Source organism: Oryctolagus cuniculus, chromosome 15 (genome assembly GCF_051225735.1).
Source record: "Oryctolagus cuniculus isolate XC-2025 breed Fujian yellow rabbit chromosome 15, ASM5122573v1, whole genome shotgun sequence".
In the NCBI taxonomy this organism is placed as follows: Eukaryota; Metazoa; Chordata; class Mammalia; order Lagomorpha; family Leporidae; genus Oryctolagus; species Oryctolagus cuniculus.
Window position 1 is genome coordinate 38,374,689 of NC_142881.1, and position 21,189 is coordinate 38,395,877.

Here is a 21,189-nt window from a genome sequence, read left to right on the forward strand (position 1 = left end):
TGGGAAGAGAGTGGAAGATGGCCCATATACCCGAGTCTAGGCCACCAGTGTGAGAGACCAGGATGAAGTTCCTGGCTCCTGGCTTCTGCCTGGCCCAGATCTGAGCAGTTGTAGCCATTTATGGAGTGAACAGTGGATGGCCTTTCTTTCTTGTAACTCTTTCACATAAATAAATAAATCTTTTTAAAAAGCTTATACAGACAAAAAAATAATCAGAAAAAACATTTATTTACTCATTCATCCAAAAGGGAAAGCAACAGAGGGGCAGGGGAAAGAGGGAATGAGAGGAAGAGGAAACAGAGAGATCTTCCATTTACTGGTTCACTCCCCAGATGGCTGTAATAGCTAGGTGTGGACCAGGCTGAAGCCAGGAGCCAGGAATTCCATTCTTGTCTCCTATTTGGTTTATCAAGTACATTAATAAGAAGCTGAATTGAAAATGAAGCAGCTGGGACTTGAACCAGCATTCTGGTATGGGCTGCTGGTGTGGCAAGTGGTAGCTTAACCCGGTGTGCCACAACACCAGCTTCCCAAAAAATCTTTATATTAGCAAAAGAGAAATAAATGCGCATAAGACACTAAACAGATTTTACTAAATCAATTTTTAAAACCTTTCAAAGTACATTTGAAAGACAAAGTGTCTATTCATATTTACCAAATAAGCATACAACTTACCTGCTGATATTTTCTGAGTTCAGCATTAATTGGGACTGGAATTTTATAATTTTCTAATTTTTTCCCATCTAATAATTGCTCCAAAAAGTGTCGCTCTTTGGCTTTCAATTGGATTAACTCTTCTGACATGTTTGGAGGGTCTGGAATGCCTGCCTAAAATGATTTTTGAGTAGGTATTAAAGCTACTTACTCACATTTTTCATGTTCAGATTTATCAAATCATTGTTAGGTCTTACTGAAGCAAATATACAATTACATATAGTTTAACAGATTATGAAACACACACGACTACTGGAGAAAAAAGAGCCGCAACATCATCCTAGAAGATCCTATATGCCTAATCCTATATACCTAATCATAACCTCTTCTGCTTTCTTAAAGAAATAATTGCACCCCCCCAAAGAGGTAATCCTATGATTAACTTTTTTTTTTAAATTTACTTATTTATTTATTTATTTAGACAGGCAGAGTGGACAGTGAGAGAGAGACAGAGAGAAAGGTCTTCTTTTTTGCCGTTGGTTCACCCTCCAATGGCCGCCGCGGCTGGCGCACCCCGCTGATCTAACAGCAGGAGCCAGGTGCTTATCCTGGTCTCCCATGGGGTGCAGGGCCCAAGTACCTGGGCCATCCTCCACTGCACTCCCTGGCCACAGCAGAGAGCTGGCCTGGAAGAGGGGCAACCGGGACAGAACCCGGTGTGCCGGCGCCACAAGGCGGAGGATTAGCCTAGTGAGCCGTGGCACTGGCTATGATTAACTTTTACAGTAATTTCTTACTTTTTAAAAATACCTTTATCACCTAGGTATGCATCCTAGTTTCTTTTACCGGTTTTAGAACTTCAGAAAAATAGAACTGAATGTTAAGGATTCACTAATATCGCTTTATATATCTATAGTTTGTTTTTGCTGCAAAATAAGACCCCACAATTTACGTATCTACTCTATTGTTCAAGAATATGTGGATGGATTCCAATTTTAGACTATTATGAGTAATGCTGTAATAAATACTCTTGAAAATGTATCCTGGGGGCCAACAATGTGGTGCAGGGGTTGAAGCTGCCAGCTGCTATGCCAGCATCCCATATGGGCACCGGTTTGAGTCCTGGCTACTTCCAATCCAGCTTCCTGCTAATGCACCTGGGTAATCAGTAGATGACTCAGGTGCTTGGGCCTTTGCACCCATGTGGGAGACCTGGAGGAAGCTCCCGGCTCCAGCATGGCCCAACCCTGGCCAATATAGCCATCTGGGGAGTGAACAACGAATGGAGGATCTCTTTCTCTTTCTGTGTACCTCTGCCTTTCAAATAAATAAAATAAATCTTAAATATACTATTTCTGTCTTGTGAGTCCACTCCAAAATGGTCCAATATTAGTCTTGAAGTCTTCTTGTTCCATGCTCTCATAGATTTCATTTCCTTTTCACAGTTGTAATTACTATCTTTCAAATTTACTGTTCATTTAAAATTCAGCCCAGGGAAATGCAGAAACAATTTTATTTATACAGCAGTATCTACTAATTATCATTGTTTTAGGAACTACTATCTGATTTCTTGTTTTACTTATATTAAAACACTGTGCGTTGAAAGCAGCAGAGGATGACTCAAGTGCTGAGCCCCTGCACACAGGTGGGATAATCAGGTGTTCCTGGCTCCTGGCTTTGCCCTGGCAGTTGCAGCCATTTGGAAAGTGAATCAGCAGATGGAAGATCTCTGTCTCTACTTCTCTCTCTGTATCTCTGCCTTTCAAATAAATCTTTTTTTCTTTTTTTTTTTTTAAAGATTTATTTACTTATTTGAGAGGCAGGGTTACAGACAGAGGAAGAAACAAAGAGATCTTCCATCCATTGGTTCATTCCCCAAATGGCTCTGAATTCAAGAGCCAGGAACTTCTTCCAGTTGTTCCATGTGTGTTCCCAAGTAGTTGAGCCCTACTTAGCTGCTTTCCCAGGCCAGTAGCAAGGAACTGGATTGGAAGTAGAATAGCCCGGACTTGAACCGGTGGCCATATGGGATGCTGGTGCCACAGGTGGAGGCTTAACCTACTATGCCACAGTGCTAGAGTGCAGTGGAGGATGACCCAAGTGCTTGGGCCCTGCACCCCATGGGAGACCAGGAGAAGCACCTGGCTCCTGCTTTCGGATCAGCGCGGTGCGCCGGCCTCAGCGCGCCGGCCGTGGTGGCCATTGGAGGGTGAACCAACGGCAAAAGGAAGACCTTTCTCTCTGTCTCTCTCTCTCACTGTCCACTCTGCCAGTCAAAAAATAATAAAAAAAAATAAAAAAAAATCCTACTGTGTTAAATAGGAAAAAAGGAACTACTAGAACATAAAAATCTTAATGCTTATAATAACATTTTCAAAATACTGCTTTTTTTGACCTGACATATTGCTTTTAAAAATATTAGAAATATTAAGGATAAATACAGAAAATATTAAATCGATAAACCAAGTATCTTCAACTTACCTCAAGTGGCATGAGTCTAATCAGTGTTGCAAAGCACTGTGTGGCCATAAATCTTACACTGTCTGTCTGATCACTCATTCTTCCCAACACAGGAACAACTAAAAGGACAATATATGGAACAATGCCAACATCCAGTTGCTCCATTACACCTGAGTTAAGTGATTAAGGAAACTTCAAAATTATTCTGAGGTAGATGTTTTCACAAACACATACACGAATATTTTAAGTTCTATATTACAAAGGAATACACTGGTTGTCCCTGAAGGCCTGTGATACAATTATAATAGCAATTGCGCACTGTTGTTTCTGTGAAAACATTAACTAACTTTCTCATGCCTGTAACTGTATTTTTTGTCTGAAGAAGGCCGAAGGAAGTTTTACAAATTAGATTTCTTAAGACAGAAAGATTCGGACAATCTTCTAGAATTCTAACATCACATTTAAGTGAGACAAAGTAAATAAAATAGCGAAACTCATTATCACACAAAGATTTATTCCAAATTTTCCACCAGATTTTTTCCCCCCTCTAATTTTTCTCTCCACCAGATTTTTAACAAACACCAACTGGATCTAGTGGATCTACTATGTACAGTCCTCCCATAATCTTCAGCTTTTTGAACCAGTTTCTACTGGTTTGATTTTCATCCATCTTTCTTGCTTGGAGAAATATCTCTGATACTTCAAGAGTGTCAGTGTGGGGCTGGTACTATGGCGCAATGGGTTAAGCTGCCATCAGGAGTGTCATCTGATATGGACTCCTGACTTCAGCCTGGCCTAACCTTGGCTGCTGTGGCCATTTGGGGAGTGGAAGACCTTTCTCTCTAATTCTGACTTTAAAATAAATGAATCTTAAATTAAAAAAAAAAAAAAAAGAATGTCAGTGTGCCTGCCATACCCTTAAAAGACCCCTTGTCTATTTGTTATCTAGACAGTCTTGTCATTTTATAATTAAAAAAAAAGTACTTTGTGACTATACTATTTATAATAGACTACCTAAATAGTACATGATTAATATCAATAAAATGATTATAGAGCCGGCGCCGTGGCTCAATAGGCTAATCCTCCACCTTGCGGCGCCGGCACACCGGGTTCTAGTCCCGGTTGGGGCGCCGGATTCTGTCCCGGTTGCCCCTCTTCCAGGCCAGCTCTCTGCTATGGCCAGGGAGTGCAGTGGAGGATGGCCCAGGTGCTTGGGCCCTGCACCCCATGGGAGACCAGGAAAAGCACCTGGCTCCTGGCTCCTGCCAGGATCAGCGCGGTGTGCCGGCTGCAGCGGCGGCCATTGGAGGGTGAACCAACGGCAAAGGAAGACCTTTCTCTCTGTCTCTCTCTCTCACTGTCCACTCTGCCTGTCAAAAAAAAAAAAAAAAAAAAGACATTTAAAAAAAAAAAAAAAATAAAATGATTATAAACCAAATAAACAGATCAATTACTATTGTTCCTAAGGTACATAAAACCATTCTGCCTATTAAAAAGCCATCTCAGGCTGGCACTGTGGCACAGAGGGTAAAGCGACTACCTGTGATGCCAGCATCCCATATAGGCACCGCTCGGAGTCCTGGCTGTTCCACATCTGAGCCAGCTCCCTGCTAATGTGCCTGGGAAAGCAGTGGAAGATGGCCCAACTACTTGGGCCCCTGCACCCATGTGGGAGACCTGGAAGAAACTCTTGACTTCTAGCTTCAGCCTGGACCAGTCCCAGCCACTGTGGCCATTTGGAGAGTGAACCAGTGGATGGAAGATCTCTGTCTCTTCCTCTTTCTATATAACTCTGATTTTCAAATAAATAAGTCTTAAAAAAATAATAAAGCTCTCTTGAAGGCAGGTATTTGTTTGGCACAGCAGCTATGTTGCCACTTGGGATGCCCACATCTTATATTAGGGTACTTGGGTTTGAATCCTGGCCCTGCTTGATTCCAGCTTCCAGTTAATATGCACCCTGGAGGGAAATAGAACGCTTATGTGCTTGGGTCACTACCACCCACATGGAAGACTCAGATTGAATTCCAGGTTTCTGACTTGGGGTATATCCATTCCTGGTCACCATGGGTATTTCTTTTTTTTTTTTTTTTTTTCTTTTTTTTTTTTTTTTATTTTTGACAGGCAGAGTGGACAGTGAGAGAGAGAGACAGAGAGAGAAAGGTCTTCCTTTTGCCGTTGGTTCACCCTCCAATGGCCGCCGCTGCAGCCGGCGCACCGCACTGATCCGATGGCAGGAGCCAGGATCTAGGTGCTTTTCCTGGTCTCCCGTGGGGTGCAGGGCCCAAGCACCTGGGCCATCCTCCACTGCACTCCCTGGCCATAGCAGAGAGCTGGCCTGGAAGAGGGGCAACCGGGACAGAATCCGGCGCCCCAACCGGGACTAGAACCCGGTGTGCCGGCGCCGCAAGGTGGAGGATTAGCCTATTGAGCCACGGCGCCGGCCTGCCATGGGTATTTCGATAGTGAACCAGCAGATGGGAGCGCTCACTCTATTCTCTACCTTTCAAAAAAAAAAAAAAAAAAAAAAAACACAAACAAACACTGAAGATGATGACTTGGGTCAAGTATTTATATACGTGGTTAAGATGCCAGCATCCCCTATCAGAATACCTGCATCTGACTCCCAGTGCCTGACTCCAGCTTCCTGCTACTGTAGACCCTGAGAGGCAGCAACAATGGCTCAAGTAATTGGGTTCCTGCCACCCACACAGGAGACCTATATTATAATACCGGTTCCTAGGTCCAGTCACCAGCCCATTGCATGCATTTGGGGACTTAATCAACAGATGGGAGTTCTACCCCCCCCCCCCTTTTTTTTTACAGGCAGAGTGGACAGTGAGAGAGAGAGAGAGAAAGGTCTTCCTTTTGCCGTTGGTTCACCCTCCAATGGCTGCCACGGCTGGCGCGCTGCAGCCAGCGCACTGCGCTGATCCGAAGCCAGGAGCCAGGAGCTTCTCCTGGTCTCCCATGGGGTGCAGGGCCCAAGCACTTGGGTCATCCTCCACTGCACTCCCTGGCCACAGCAGAGAGCTAGCCTGGAAGAGGGGCAACCGGGACAGAATCCGGTGCCCCGACCGGGACTAGAACCTGGTGTGCCGGTGCCGCTAGGCGGAGGATTAGCCTATTGAGCCGCGGCGCTGGCTCATTCTGCCTTTCAAGTAAATAAAATTTTTAAAGAACGTAAGTTTCTGGGCCAGCGCTGTGGTACAGCGGGTTAATGCCCTGGCCTGAAGTACCAGCATCACATATGGGTGCCAGTTTGAGGCCTGGCTGCTCTGCTTCCGATCCAGCTCTCTGCTATGACCTGGGAAAGCAGTAGAAGATGGCCCAACTCCTTGGGCCCCTGCACTGGTGTGGGAGACCTGGAAGAAACACCTGGCTCCTGGCTTTGGATCGGTGCAGCTCTGGCCGTTGTGGCCATTTGGGGAGTGAACCATCGGATGGAAGACCTCTCCCTCTCTCTGCCTCTCCTCTTTGTGTAATTCTTTCAAATAAATAAATAAATCTTTAAAAAAAGGTAAATGTCTTAAAATAGAAAGTCTTCAAATTTTCTGTGAAAGTTTTCATAATAAAATAAACACTTTTAACGTAAGTTGTTATAAAATCTAGAAATAGTTCAAAATAAAATGTAAAAAAGTTGGTTTTGGGAAGGAACAAGGCATGTTATTTAGTCACATATTTGAATAAATCAATTTTATTTTAATCACCTTGAAGTAAAATATATACAATTTCTGAATAGTCAAAATAAAAAGGATACAGGCAAGTGCTTCAATTGCACCCTCTTGTTTGATATTGTCATCAATTGCTCCCAGCCATGGAAGAACCTTTTCCAAAAAAATATTCATTGTTTCCATCGTGGCTATTTTACTCATGACACCAACACAACGAGCAGCCATGTGTCTTACTGCGGTGCTGGGGTACTGAAGGCACATATAAAGATGAGGCAAATGCTGTACCAACTAAAGAAGAATAGTTAAAGGCAATCAGAACATTCATTACAGAAACCACTCTTTAAAACATAACTATGATAGCCCATATTCTGACAAGTCCTCAATATCCCAAGTGGCTCTAAATCCAAAAATACATCCAAATATCTGAAACATTACTATTGGAACACTCTTCATAGAAAATCTACTTAAATCCAAACTAAGCATTCTAACTTTCAAAAAGAAAAGATGCAGAACTTCTCCCTTTCTCAATATTCTTTCTTACCCATCCACAACTTCCTACTATCTTTATACTTATCTTGAAAACGGGTTTTATTGTGCTCTGTTTCTTCAACCTACATTACTAGGATGGTCTGAGTTAACAGCTTTCCTTCCTTTTTACACCTGGCTCTTGTGCTCATAGCCCTTTCCCCCATGCTCTATATTCTGAGATTCTAGATTGGGTAGTCTACCAAGCCCACAAGAGTTGTGTTGACAGTACAAGAGTCTAGTTATACCATAGAAAGAAAAATGTCATTACTAAGGATGATATCAAAGTTACATTTTTTCAAACTTTCACATTTTTTAATAAAACCATTTGTTTTACTTGAAGAAATACTACATTTTCATTAGTTACCAAGGGATGAAGTTCAGAATCCATTGAAGCTGCTGCTGTTTCAAAAACCTGTAGAGAATTCACCAATTCTTGAGCAGGGCCATCTCCCCTTTCCAGAAGAGACTTTCCATCTGTTAAAATGTATTAAGTCTTAATATCAATTTACATAAAATTTTTCAAAATTTAGAGCCTACAAAAGTTTTTAGCACCTCTCCAGCTAGTACAGGAAAGAAAACTTGCTGCTCCAGTTCTCATCCAGCTGCCTACTAATGCGCCAAGAAAGCAGTGGAAGATGGCCCAAGTCCTTGGGCCCCTGCACCCGTGTGAGAGATCCAGAAGCAACTTTTGGCTCCTGGCTTCAGCTTGGCTCAGCTCCAGCCTTGGGGGGTGAACCAGCAGATGGAAGATCAGTCTCTCTGTCGCTCCCTCTCTGTAACTTGCCTTTCAAATAAAATCAAGAAAACTTAAAAAAAAAATTAAATGCCATGACCTTAATATAAGTGCTGGAGTATTACTCAATACCAAAAATAGTTTAACATAGTGATACTTTTCAAGCATTTTTTAAAATATGTAATAGAAAAAAAAGCAAAAAGTATGCAGAATGACATGGAAATAAGTTAAAAATAATCAATCTTAACACTTTAAATTACCTGCTGGTCTGAGATAAAGAGGTATAGGCACTTTTATTTTAAAATGATATAATGAATTTATATAATGATATAATGAATTTATCATTAAAATTTGCTAAGAACCAAACTTAGAAAAAGATGCACATACCAAAATTATTTATGTCAATTGTATTCCTCAATGGGCCAATCATAGCATCCCAAAGATGTGGCAACATCATTGCCATTTCACCACCAAAATGCTTCACTATAGTTGTCAAGGCAAATTCAGCTCCTCTCCGTTGTACCAGGTAAGGCTTCTGAGCCTAAAATTAAATGCCAGTTGAAAACAGAATTCTCTGCATAATAAATTCATAATTTTATAAAGAGGGGTTGGCACTGTTGCTCAGTGTATTAAGCCTCAGCTTACAAAGCTGGCATCCCATGTAAGACTGCCAGTTAAGAGCCCCACCTACCCTGCTTCCCTTCCAGTTCCCTGCTAATGTGCCTGGAAGGCAGTGGAGAATGGCCCACGTACGTAAGACCCTGCCACCTGTGTGAGAGACCAGGATGCAGTTACTGGCTCCTGGCTTCAGTCCAACCCAGATGTGACTGCTGTGGCTCTATAGGAAGTAAACCAGCAGTGCTGTCACTCTACCTCCCAAATAAATATTTTTATGGTTTTTGAAATTTTAAGATTTATTTATTCATCTGAAAGTCAGAATTACAGAGAGAGGGAGTGATAGAGAACCTTCATCTGCTGATTCTCAAATGGTTGCAACGGCTAGTCCTGGGGCCAGGCCGAAGCCAGGATCCAGGAGCTTCTTCCTGGTCTCCTACGTGAGTGGCAGGGACCCAAGTACTTGAGCCATCCTACACTGCTTTCCCAGGTGCAATAACAGGGAGCTGAATTGGAAGTGGAGCAGCCAGGACGTGAACTGGTGCCTATATGGGATGCTGGCATCCCAAGTGGTGGTTTTAACTACTACCCCGCAATGCCAGCCCCACATGCCAGCCCCCAAATAAATATTTTTAAATCAATAAATAAAATTTTATCAGCAGAATGTAAAAGTCACCATCTTGGAATTTTTAGTGTTCCTATTAACCAATTAAGCAATTACCAGACATATTTATGGCAACTAAAAACATCCTTCCATACTTAAATTTATATGGTCCTAAATTTCTGTGTTGAAGGTGAAATACTCTTGGGGGTTTTGGGTTAAGAAATATTTTCTAGGCCGGCGCCGTGGCTCACTAGGCTAATCCTCCGCCTAGCGGCGCCGGCACACCGGGTTCTAGTCCCGGTCGGGGCGCCGGATTCTGTCCCAGTTGTCCCTCTTCCAGGCCAGCTCTCTGCTGTGGCCAGGGAGTGCAGTGGAGGATGGCCCAGGTGCTTGGGCCCTGCACCCCATGGGAGACCAGGAAAAGCACCTGGCTCCTGGCTCCTGCCATCGGATCAGCGCGGTGCGCTGGCCGCAGCGCGCCAGCCGCGGCGGCCATTGGAGGGTGAACCAACGGCAAAGGAAGACCTTTCTCTCTGTCTCTCTCACTGTCCACTCTGCCTGTCAAAAAATAAAATAAAATAAAATAAAATAAAAAAAATATTTTCTAGAGACAGTGCTAAGTGACATGTCTTTTTTCTTCTCCCTATTCCACAGAAACTTATCAGAAAACAGAGAGATAAAATGCTTTCCTTATTTATATTTAGGGAATAGCTTAATAGTATTCACACAAGATCAGTAACTTTTTATCTATTTTTTAGATTTATTTTTATTTATTTGATAGTGTTACGGGGCGGGGGGAGAAAGAGAGAAACAGAGAGAGAGGGAGGGAGAGAAAGAGAAAGAAAGGTCTTCCATCTGCTGGTTCAGTCTCCAAATGGCCACAACGGCTAGAGCTGAGCCGATCCGAATTCAGGAGTCAGGAGCTTCTTCCGGGTCTCCCACGTGGGTGCAGGGGCCCAAGGACTTGAGCCATCTTCCATTGCCTTCCCAGGCCATAGCAGAGAGCTGGATTGGAAGAGGAACAGCTAGGACTAGAACCAGTGCCCATATGGGATGCTGGCGCTTTAGGCCAAGGCTTTAACCTGCTGCACCACAGTGCCAGGCTCCCTCAGTAACTTCTTATTCAGTAGCCATTACAGTCCACCAAACTGCTCCCCTACCCCACCCAAAATCATATATTTTAGGGGCATTGGTGTTCCAGGTTAAGTTGCAGATTGGAATGCTTCATCCCCTATCAGAGTTCCCGGTTCCTAGTCCTGGCTGCTGTGTGCTTTCAGTCCAATCTGGATGGAGTTCCTGGCTCCTGGCTTTAGTACTGCCCTGTCCCAATTGCTGTGGGTATTTGGAGAGCAAACCAACTGATGGGAAGATTTCTTTTTCTCTCTCTCTCAACTTTCAAATAAATAAATCTTAAAAAAAACAAAAAAACTAGAACTTTCGTTCTATTGTTACTAATATGACTAAGCTTTTAAAATCAAACCACTAACCCCTTTTTATTATGGGTTATTATTTGAATTTAGAGAAGTCTATACTGTAGAACACAGAGACCAGTGGAATGGAATGGAAAGAATATACCATCAGAAATATGAAGCATGATTATCTTGAAGTCCCTTTAGAAAGCAGAGAGAAAGGATTTAAGAGAGGGAAAACTGGCTGTTCACAGAAGAAAGTAAGTTTAGATCTGTAAGTCACAGTACATATTTAATAAATTCAAGGTTGATTAAAAATCAGGTGGGTGACAGTTTGAGGTTTGTAAACTTACTCTCTAAATATCAACAAGAATTCCTGACATTGATAGGACTGAGAAAAGGTAGCTTTCACTATTATTTAATATCTTCTCTAAAGACAGTAAAAATTACAAAAAATGTGAGCAATTTGTAGAAGCGTGCTTTCTTTTTTTATTATGTTGCCAGAGTACTCCAAAAAGTCATTAAACACAGTCCTCTCACTTAAAATGTGAGAAAACAGTTCTGGATGTTGCTATGACAACCTAAGTTCTCAATCTATAAGCCACATATCTGTTTATAAATTATTCAGGGGCTGGCACTGTGGCGCAGTAGGCTAAGCCTCCGCCTGTGGCGCTAGCATCCCCTATGGGCATGGGTTCGTGTCCTGGCTGCTCCTCTTCCCATCCAGTTCTCTGCTTCTGGCCTGGGAAAGCAGAAGAAGATGGCCCAAGTGGAGGGCCTCTCTCTCTGTCTCACCTTCTCTCTATAACTCTACTTCTCAAATAAACAACAACAACAACAAACTTTCAAAAACATTTTTGAAGTATTCAAAGAAAACTGCTTACCTCATCAAGTTCAATAAAGATGCTTCCACTACTCCCTGCAGGAAAATCTGCTATTTGAGCTTTTACCGCTTTGGGGGTAGGACCTCGTCTACTTGTGATAGCAAAGGCAGCTTTCTGATGCCTATAGAGTGTAATTATACCTCTGTGCTTGGTAACAGTATGGTGCATCCCATCTTTTTCTGAGTTGGATCCTAACAAGGACAAAAGTTAAACTTTTAATCGTAGGTGACCAAATGTTTTCCACTCAAAAATGGATAAAAACATATTTTAAAACTGTCTTTAAAGGCCTCAATTTTCTTCAGACAATGAGATGGTAATAAAAATATTTGCACAGCATCTATGCCTAACACAATCAGTGTTGCAGAATCAGGCAAACAAGAAATACCACATACAAGGATTGTGCCATCAATTAAAAGTATATACATTTATGGCTGGCGCCACGGCTAATCCTCCAGGTTCTAGTCCTGGTTGGGGTGCCGGTTCTGTCCCAGTTGCTCCTCTTCCAGTCTAGCTCTCTGCTGTGGCCCGGGAAAGGCAGTGGAGGATGGCCCAAGTGCTTGGGCCCTGCACCCCCATGGGAGACCAGGAGGAAGCACCTGGCTCCTGGCGGCCATTTGGGGGGTGAACCAATGGAAGGAAGACCTTTCTCTCTGTCTCTAACTCTGCCTGTCCATAAAAACAAAAACAAAAAACTATATACATTTAAAAAGAAAAAAACTGTGTTAGGCCTAATAAGTATCATTAAAACCAATTCCACAGTCACCATGAAGTCAGACAATGACTATTAGAAAATACTGCTGCCTTACACAACAATAAAGGGGAAGAGGGAGATGAAATCTTACAGATTTCAGTCATCTTTATCAGATAGCAGGTCTTCTGTGAAGGGCTTGTTTGAATTTAAGAGGGTTGTGATTTATCAGCAGTATACATAAATTCATGTAACAAGTAATGTTGTTACAACCAAAATATTTTTCCGAGAATGTGAAAAGGGTCTAACATAAACTAGATTTGTACTTAAATTATATCGATCAGTAAATGAAAACAAATCAAAGAGTTTAATTCTTTCTTTACCCCAAATAAATGTTTATTGATACAAACCTTTAAAATTTTCCTGGCCACTTTGTGTAGGCACTGGACATGTGACACAAGGTGTTAGATACGGATCCACACAAAGTGAACTACAGAGGTTTTTAATAATTTTTGAATTAGGACAAGGTGTCCTTGTTGTGCACTGCTGAAGTAGTTTAGCTATGCACTGAGCTGCATAGTTTTGTACTAGTGTATTTTCTTCTTTTCTAATTGTCTCCATTAATGGTTTTATGATGGGATTTAACTTTTCTGGAAGCTGCTGCAAGCTCACAACAGCACATGCGGCAAAAGTATGCACTCTCAACTGCAACACTTGCCATTCCTGGTTGGTCTCTGTAACTGTCATTTGGACTTGCTGTCGTTTACTATCTAACTGCTGAAACACTTGAGGATTTAAATCAAAAGATGATGTGGCTTCATTAAAAACAGTAGTGACCTAACAGGAAAAAAAGAAATTAAAAATTAGTTATGTCAACCCCAATAGACTCTAAACTCCCAAAGGGCAGACAGTAAACCTTTAGTTTCAATTCCAAGTTCCACAATAGATAGTACTGGTTCAGTACTCAATAAATTAAACATCTAACATATCCCAACTAAACTGTTTTAATCTGAATTTAACATTTGCATTAGCATTATAAATATTTTAGCATTATATATACATATATTTTTTAACAAATGCACAGTTACTAGAGAAGAAAAAGAACTACTCATCCTTTAAATGTATCTAATTAGACTGAGGGAAAAATCACCCTTAATACATAGAATACTTCAATGAAATGAAATGAAAAGGCTATAAGCAATAAACTAATAATTCAAAATTCACTACTTTCTACTTTACAAACCTAATTGAAGGACTATTCAGTCTTTAATACCTTGAGACACAATTCAAATGTCACAAAATTTACCCATTTGAAGTACACAATTTAGCTGTTTTTAGTGTATTCAAAGACTTATGAATCAATTTTAAAATATTTTCATCAACCCAAAAAGAAAACCTAGGGCTGGCATCATGATATAGTTGGTTAAGCTGCTGCTTGCAGTGTCAGCATCCCATATTGGAGCACTGGTTCGAGTTAAAGCAGCTCTACTTCCAGAACAGCTCCCACCTAACGCAGAGCCCAAGTGCTGGGTCTATTGCCACTCCAAGAGACTCAGACTGAGTTCTGGGTGCTTGGCTTCAGTTTCAGTCAGCCCCTAGCAGTTGCAGGCATTTGGGGAGTGAACCAGCAGATGGAAGACCACCTCTTAACTCTTTTAAATGAAATGAAAATAAAATTTTTTTTAAAGTCCATTATCTTAAAATAAAAAGATTTAAGATAATGTAACATATAACAAAGGTTACAAGCAAGTTGCTGTGGCATTACAGAGGGCTGCTTCACTCACCATAACAGAAGAGATTAATGAAGACGGAACAGAAGAGGTTAATACATTTAACTTGTTTTTAAGAATGGGTAAACCAGAGGTTATAAGGACATTTTGGCAAACAGATGAAGTGAGGTAGGGAGTGGAAAGCAGGATGTTGTCCAAGGAACTGAAAAGTGTATCTTGGTCTAAGCACGAGATGAAGATGGAGGAACTCTGGATGAATGAAAAGGATTGGGCACAGGGAATCCCTGGCAAAGGAAACTGGATCTCAGGCAAAGAAAGAAGTGTGATGTACTTCTGCAAAAAGAAAATTAAAAAGGCTTGGCTGGAAGAAGACTGAGAAATAATGAAGAAAAAAAGAAGTGAAGTTTAGAGAAGGTAATGAGGGAAAAACTAAAAGCAAGGAAATGGAAACTCTAACTTTTCCAAATAAATAAATCAATCTTAAAAAGAAGAAGAAAAAGTAAATCAGGACCTGCACATAAAGTACTAAGGACTTGGATTAGGCTGTGACAACAGAAACAGAAGGATAAACACATGAAATTTTCTGAAAGAAAATGCTGACATGATTTGTAACTGTGGATAACAGAGGATATTTCTGTTACAATAAAAATCCCAGGTTTGTATAAGTTTGAAGACATAGTAAGATACTGTGGGTAGTCATTGCCAGCAATTCCAGCGTGCCATATGGGTGCCAGTTCCTGTCCCAGCTGCTCCACTTCCAATCTAGCTCCCTACTATTTGCCTAAAAAAAAAGCAGAAGATGGCCCAAAGAATACAGCAATTCTTTCCAGTTATGTGAAATTCTAGAATAAGCAAAAGTAATTTATGGGGGAGAGGATATGGAATCAGAATAATGGGGTGGCACTGTATATCACCGCTTGAGATGTCAGCATCCCATATGGGCACCAGTTCACGTCCTGGCTGCTCCCCTTCCGATCCAGCTCCCTACTAATGAACATGGGAAAGCAGCAGAAGATGGCCCAACTGTTTGGGTCCCTGCATCCATGTGGGAGACCCAGAAGAAGCTTCAGGCTCCTAGCTTTGGCCTGGCCCAACCCCGGCTGTTGCAGCAGTTTGGGGAGTAAATCAGTGAATGGAAGATCTCTCTCTCTCTACCTCTCACTCTGAACCATCTGGTTTACTCCCCAGATGGATGCAACAACCAGAGCTGAGCCAATCCAAAGCCAGGAGCTTCGTCCTGGTCTCTCACGCGGGTGCAGGGGCCCAACGACTTGGGGGCCATCTACTGCTTTCCAAGGCCATAATAGAGAGCTGGATTGGAAATGGAGCAGTCGGGACTTCAACCAGTGCCCACATAGGATGCTAGCACTGTAGGCAGCGGCTTTTACCTGCTTTACCACAGTGTCAGCCCCAACTCTCACTTTCAAATAAATAAATAAATAAATAAATATTTTTAAAGACTAATCCAAATATCAAAATGTTATTGCTTTTTCTATAGTTTATCAAAATTTTAGTTAAAAAAAAAACACCTTTTCCCCATTCCTTATCCTTATTTCAAAAACAGGTAACAAAGAAAAAAACCCTTCCAAAAGTTAGGGAAAAAAGGCTACCAGACTCAACAAATTAGTGTGTTTAAAGGTAAACAGGTCATGACAAAATTTCTAATCTTTATTTCACACTCTATCTAAAATTAAGAAAGCGACTTTGTTACTCACCAGGTCATTAGCTTGATCTATTGTTAAAACATTGTTGCTTACTCTATTACCAACTTCAATATGTACATCAGCTAATGATGATATAAGCTGTTTACATTCATTCTGCATTCGTGTGAATGGAACAGCAATTTCATCATAATATAAATGTTCTGAAAGGATATCAAGTAAACGTGGTTGCACAGCTAGGGTAACAGCTTTACACTCCTAAAACATAATAGACAACAAATATTCAGGGCAAATAAATAAATAAATACAACTTTATACATACAAAATCTGAAAGTTCCAAATTCCTACTGATTTTGAATCTATGTTATATTCTATCCCAGAACAATAGTTAGTTGCACAGAGAAAAGATACTAACATCCAACCTACATTTTAATATGAATGACTACACAACATGCATTGGGACTATAATTCCATTAAATTTTCTGTCTAATTGCTCTTACCTTTACTCTGAATTTATTGAAAATTTATGTATATATATATGTATGGATCTATCTGTAGTACAGATTTAAATGTATATTACTATAAAATTTATCAGAAGAATATCTAGCATGCACTAAATATAAATGTTACTTAAAAGTTCATTATTAGACTTAACAGTTTAGCCCACAGTTTCACATGCCATACTTTAGAAATGGATATATAATTTAAAAACTACTTACCTGCCCCCAAATTTAACTAACCCTTCCCACTCTCTCTGGTTGTTGCCTGCCCCAACCAGAGGGGGAATGGCCTCAGTGGTGAGCCAAGAGGGGTTCTGTGGGATCTGGGTGATCAGCCTGGGCTTCACAGAGTAAATCCAGAGAAGCTCTGTGAGGGTCCAGAAACCGAACTGTCAACACTTGCTGCTGAGTCTGAGAGGCACAAAAACACAGCATCACTGCCTCTCCAGCACACCGAGTCCTGCCTAAAAACTGATGAGCCTTGCTTCTTTCCAGAGGCAAAGCAGGGGTCTCAGTTGCAACAGAGCACAGCTCAATTACTTTTAGACACAGTTTTGACAAACTGCTAAGAGGCAGTAACAAGCAACTCTCACAGCAAGTGCAGACAGTTAAATTTCCAGAATACCAGTCAACGAAAAAACAAAGCCAGCAGGAAGTTTCTTTGATTTACAGAAACAAGTCTTAAACAAAACTCCATTTAAATATGGAAACTTCATTCTTCCTGTGACCAAAATTTTTTATTCTGCCCTTGCTACTACCCATAAAAACAGATGTCTAAAATTCAAAGCCTCTTATTCTTTGTTTTCAGTGATATCTGATAAGTTTAGAGAAGAATGAATGACCAATATTTTCTGGACTGCTTCCATACATATACATGTTTTAATAGGGACACTTCTTAACAGACCGTAAGGTCAAGAGCAAATATTAAGTATGCGCATTGCTAGTACTGACAGGGACAAGAATGGAGAGTTCTAAGTAAAAAAAAATCTAGAGTTAAATGGGAAAAAAATAATGTTCAATATAATCTGGAATAATTTTCTGTAACTGTTAAATTTTTACACAGAAAAACTATTCTTCTGTTGTAAAATATAATGTAAATAATTTTAACAGCTAATGGAAATTGTTTTACTTCATTCGTCCTTACTGTATTTGTGATAAGTATCGTACCTTCTGTAGAGCAGCCCATTCACAGATTACCAAAGCAACACTAATCCTCTGTAATGCAGATTTGGAATTCAAATGAAACAGGAGTAATTGGCCAAGGGATTCAGCTGGTTTGACTTCTTGGGTTACCATATTTACACCTGGATCACAAATACAGCAACAAAGTGCTCCTAATAACCTACAAGATAAAGAAATTACTATAGAAATTACCTGAAGTAATCTTTCCCCTACTAAACACCTAACTTTTCCCATAGAAGATATAACTCCTATCTTATCTTCATAAAAACATAAAAAATTCTATTTTTAGAACTCAAAAAAATTCACTTACTCCCTTTCATTTTTCCCTAGGCTGCAAGGAAAGATTGACAGAAACATGAGAAGAATCTTTCGGTTAAATGACCTTTGAAGGCCAAACCTTTCAATTGATTGTTCAGAGGGGTTCTGTGGATTCTTGGTGTATACTCACTTGGCTGCCATCATTCTGGCCCGCATAACCACAAAATCCCTGGTGGCTGGGTCTTCCATAATGGTGTCTGCACCGGCAATATACTCCTGAAGTGCTTCTTTACTTTGGCTTTGGCCCTGGCGTACCTTACCTCCTGTTTTTTCCTAGAATGAAAGAAGAAAAAACAAGATAAATCATTAAAATTTAATGGACAACAACAAACACACTGTTATAGTCCCAGTATAATACCATTCTTTTCACAAAACTTTAATGGATAAAAATTATCACTCATTTTGTTGGGGTCCTAATAACAATTTCTCTTTACTTATGAATCACATTAATAATCAAGCTGTATTGATTTCTTATATGGTTACTGTACTAATGATTCTGAGCTGAATATACAAATACATCATGTAGCTCTACACATACCTTGGCTCTGGCTTTTACTTCTAGTAACATATTTAGATCAATTGGTAAGTGAGAAGGCTGCATCATTAAGCAAAGCCAAGCACCCATCCATGGACAAGCAGCTGCCACCACATACTGAACCGAAGCCTTGCTCAACAGTTCCATCCAAACCTACAGTGAAAGGTGAATATGAAAATAAATTCTTCTAATGAGTGCTCAAAAATCTAATACTTACCTATTTTTAAGGTTACTGAATTGAAAAAAATAGGAAATATCACAATGTTTCATTCTGAATTTAATACAGGTTTATTTTTACAATACTTTTTTTTTTGATAGGTTTGCAGACTAAAAAATCTAACACAAATTTTTTTTGAAAAAAGGAATATAGGGGTTAGGGTTGTGATGTAATGGGTAAAGCCACTGCCTGCAACACCAGCATCCTATATGGGTGCCAGTTTGTGCTGCTCCATTTCTGATTCAGCTCCCTATTAATGCACCTGAAAAAGCAGCAGAAGACAGCCTAAGTGCTTGGGTCTCTGCTCTCACTCGGGAGACCCAGAAGCTCCTGGCTCCTAGGTTCAGCCTAGCCCAGCCATGGCTGCTATAGCCATTTGGGGAGTGAACTAGCAGACAGAAGATCTCCCTTTCTAATTCTGCTTCTAAATAAATAAATAAAGTCTTAAAAAAAAAAAAAAAAAAAGGAATATAAGGAATCTTCAATGTCTTCTACAGATTTTTAAATAAAATATGCCCATAAGTAACAGCTGTCAAAAATCTCATTAAGTCACTGAGATCCTTTGATAACACTTGATAATACTTATACAATCCTACATTCAACACATATGGCTTGAACCAGCACTCATATGGGATGTCAGCATTGCAGGCAGTGGCTTAACCAGCTCTACCACAAAGCTGGTCCTTCAACACCCACTTTAAGACATAATAGCTCCTGGGGGTCAGTTCAAGTCCTAGCAGCTCCACTTCCGATCCAGCTCTCCGCTATGGCCTGGGAAAGCAGCAGAAGATGACCCAAGTCCTTGGGCCCATGCACCCATGTGCAAGACCCAGAAGCTCCAGGCACTTGGCTTTAGATCGGCGCAGCTCCAGCCACTGCGGCCTACTGGGGAGTGAACGAGCGGATGGAAGACCCCCCCCCCCCCCGTGTAACTCTTTCAAATAAATAAGTAAATCTAAAAAAAAAAAAAAAAAAAAAGTAATAGTTCCTGATAAACACACTCTGCTAAATTTAGAGGTGGTGATACCCTAAAATAAATTTAAAACAGTGTAAGCCTTGAATCTTGATCACATACAATAAAGTATCTTTTTTGATGCCTAACATTTCACAGGCTAGGACCAATATTTCACAGGCTAGGACCAATATATAGAAATAACATCATTGTTAATCCAAGGTTGCTAACATGAGTAACAAAAATTCAAGACTAGCTACAGATTCTAAGGATAAAAAGTGCCATTTCCCTTATAAATGCTATTAAATGTATCAAGTCCTATCAATATTCCAACATAACTTTTATGACAAATCTTGCTAAAAGGAAAATCCACAAATCTGAAACTCTGATAATGAGATTGTACAATATCAACAGATCCCAAAAGATACTTTGCAGGATCTATAAGCCTACTGAGAAACAGCAAATGAGGGCTAAAGAACAGCAGTGTTTTTTTCTTTACTTTATTGAGGGTATCAGAAAATGCTTAAAACATGTTTAGGAGGTCATATAGTAAGAGGAGGAAAAAACGGTCAACCAGAACTTAACTCCCATGTCACCTTGCAAATTAGGATGCCAGATTTTTCAAATCTCTATTTTCTAAAATCCTAACAGAACAGCAATTATGAGAAAAATTTTTAAAAATTTACAAAGTAAATTTAAAAACACAGTAGAGATATTCATCGTGTACCTTGTGAATGAGGTCCAGAATTTCCTGACTGCTTTCTAAAACACAGAATTGAAAAATGTGTCGGAGCATATCAGGCAGGATAGGTATAAGCCAAGACGATGAGTTCTGAAAACAAAACAGAATTAAAGCTATAACATTTTATTCTTGGATGTCAGCTTACCAGATATACAAGTAAAATAATAGGAATATTACCGTGAAAAAGACTGCATGGCTTTATCAAAAATGTTCTACTGGTGATAAATTTTGATGAGATTTTGAGACACCAAATATCCTATTTTTCGAAGAGGTTGGAGAAATTACTAAAGCTCACAGAAATCAAGCAACCAAAGAATGCTTACTAAATACCTACTATGTCCAGAATATGGGATCCTATATACTGTGGGGAGCAACCCGGACTGGACTGAGTTACTGGAATTAAGATTTATTCTATGCATCTGCTCTCCCACAATATGGCGCTGGGAGAGAAGAAAACAGCTTCTGCACAGCTGCCTCCAGTTCAACCAATAAACTGTAGGACTTGCTCCTGATTGGAGGAGAGCAGCGTACTCAGCGTGTGGGCAGCTGAGTTAGGATTGGCGGAGGAGGACTATAAAGGAGGAGAGAGACGGCATGCACCAGGAACATCTAAGGGGAACATCTAAGGGGAACGCCTGTGCACCCCCCGAGAGAGCCGGCCGGCGGTGTGCCGCTCCCCTGCGGAAGTGGGGAATGTGGCCAGGGGGAACCGCCCTTCCACGGAGGTGCAAGGGATAGTAGCCAACCCGGGAAGAACCAGCAGCAAACCCGGGGAGGGCCGAGCAGACGAAAGAACAACGCAGGGTCCTGTGTCGTTCCTCCATGAAGAGGGGGAGCGACAATATACTGTCTACTGCTGTTCAAATATTTATAAGCACACTAAGACCAACTATCAGAAAAACTTTACTAATTAGTTCATAGTATCACCCATGCCCCACAATGACTCTTTAAAAAAAATATTTATTTATTTGAAAGACAGAGTTAGAGAGAGAGAGAGAGAGAGAGAGAGAGAGAGAGAGAGAGAGAGGTCTTACATCCGCTGGTTCACACCCCAGATGGCTGCAATGGCCCGAGCTGTGCCGATCCGAAGCCAGGAACCAGGT

At 40.8% G+C, this 21,189-nt stretch overlaps 2 protein-coding genes across 6 annotated transcripts in view; one reads left to right on the forward strand and one right to left on the reverse strand.

Moving 5' to 3' along the window:
- CPEB3 (cytoplasmic polyadenylation element binding protein 3) overlaps positions 1-18,521 on the forward strand; it is a 276,927-nt gene extending 258,406 nt beyond the window's left edge. Inside the window, exon 10 of one of the 3 annotated variants that reach the window (XM_070057624.2) lies at positions 17,653-18,521. In XM_070057624.2, coding sequence (XP_069913725.1) covers positions 17,653-17,670 — 18 coding nt within the window. In that variant the 3' untranslated portion in view covers positions 17,671-18,521. The remainder of the gene's footprint in view (positions 1-17,652) is intronic. The other 2 variants (XM_070057623.2, XM_051823389.3) reach the window with 2 other exon arrangements.
- Positions 1-21,189, reverse strand: part of BTAF1 (B-TFIID TATA-box binding protein associated factor 1) — a 95,327-nt gene that overhangs the window by 20,269 nt on the left and 53,869 nt on the right. For 2 of the 3 annotated variants that reach the window (XM_008270199.5, XM_089314757.1), the window contains 12 exons: positions 20,072-20,176; positions 18,179-18,328; positions 17,771-17,913; positions 17,308-17,482; positions 15,695-15,898; positions 12,660-13,086; positions 11,562-11,752; positions 8,437-8,590; positions 7,681-7,790; positions 6,875-7,076; positions 3,136-3,284; positions 676-828 (listed from right to left, as the gene is read on the reverse strand). In XM_008270199.5, coding sequence (XP_008268421.3) covers positions 676-828; positions 3,136-3,284; positions 6,875-7,076; positions 7,681-7,790; positions 8,437-8,590; positions 11,562-11,752; positions 12,660-13,086; positions 15,695-15,898; positions 17,308-17,482; positions 17,771-17,913; positions 18,179-18,328; positions 20,072-20,176 — 2,163 coding nt within the window. Of the gene's footprint in view, positions 1-675; positions 829-3,135; positions 3,285-6,874; positions 7,077-7,680; positions 7,791-8,436; positions 8,591-11,561; positions 11,753-12,659; positions 13,087-15,694; positions 15,899-16,359; positions 16,508-17,307; positions 17,483-17,770; positions 17,914-18,178; positions 18,329-20,071; positions 20,177-21,189 lie in introns of those variants that run through there. The other variant, XM_089314758.1, reaches the window with a different exon arrangement.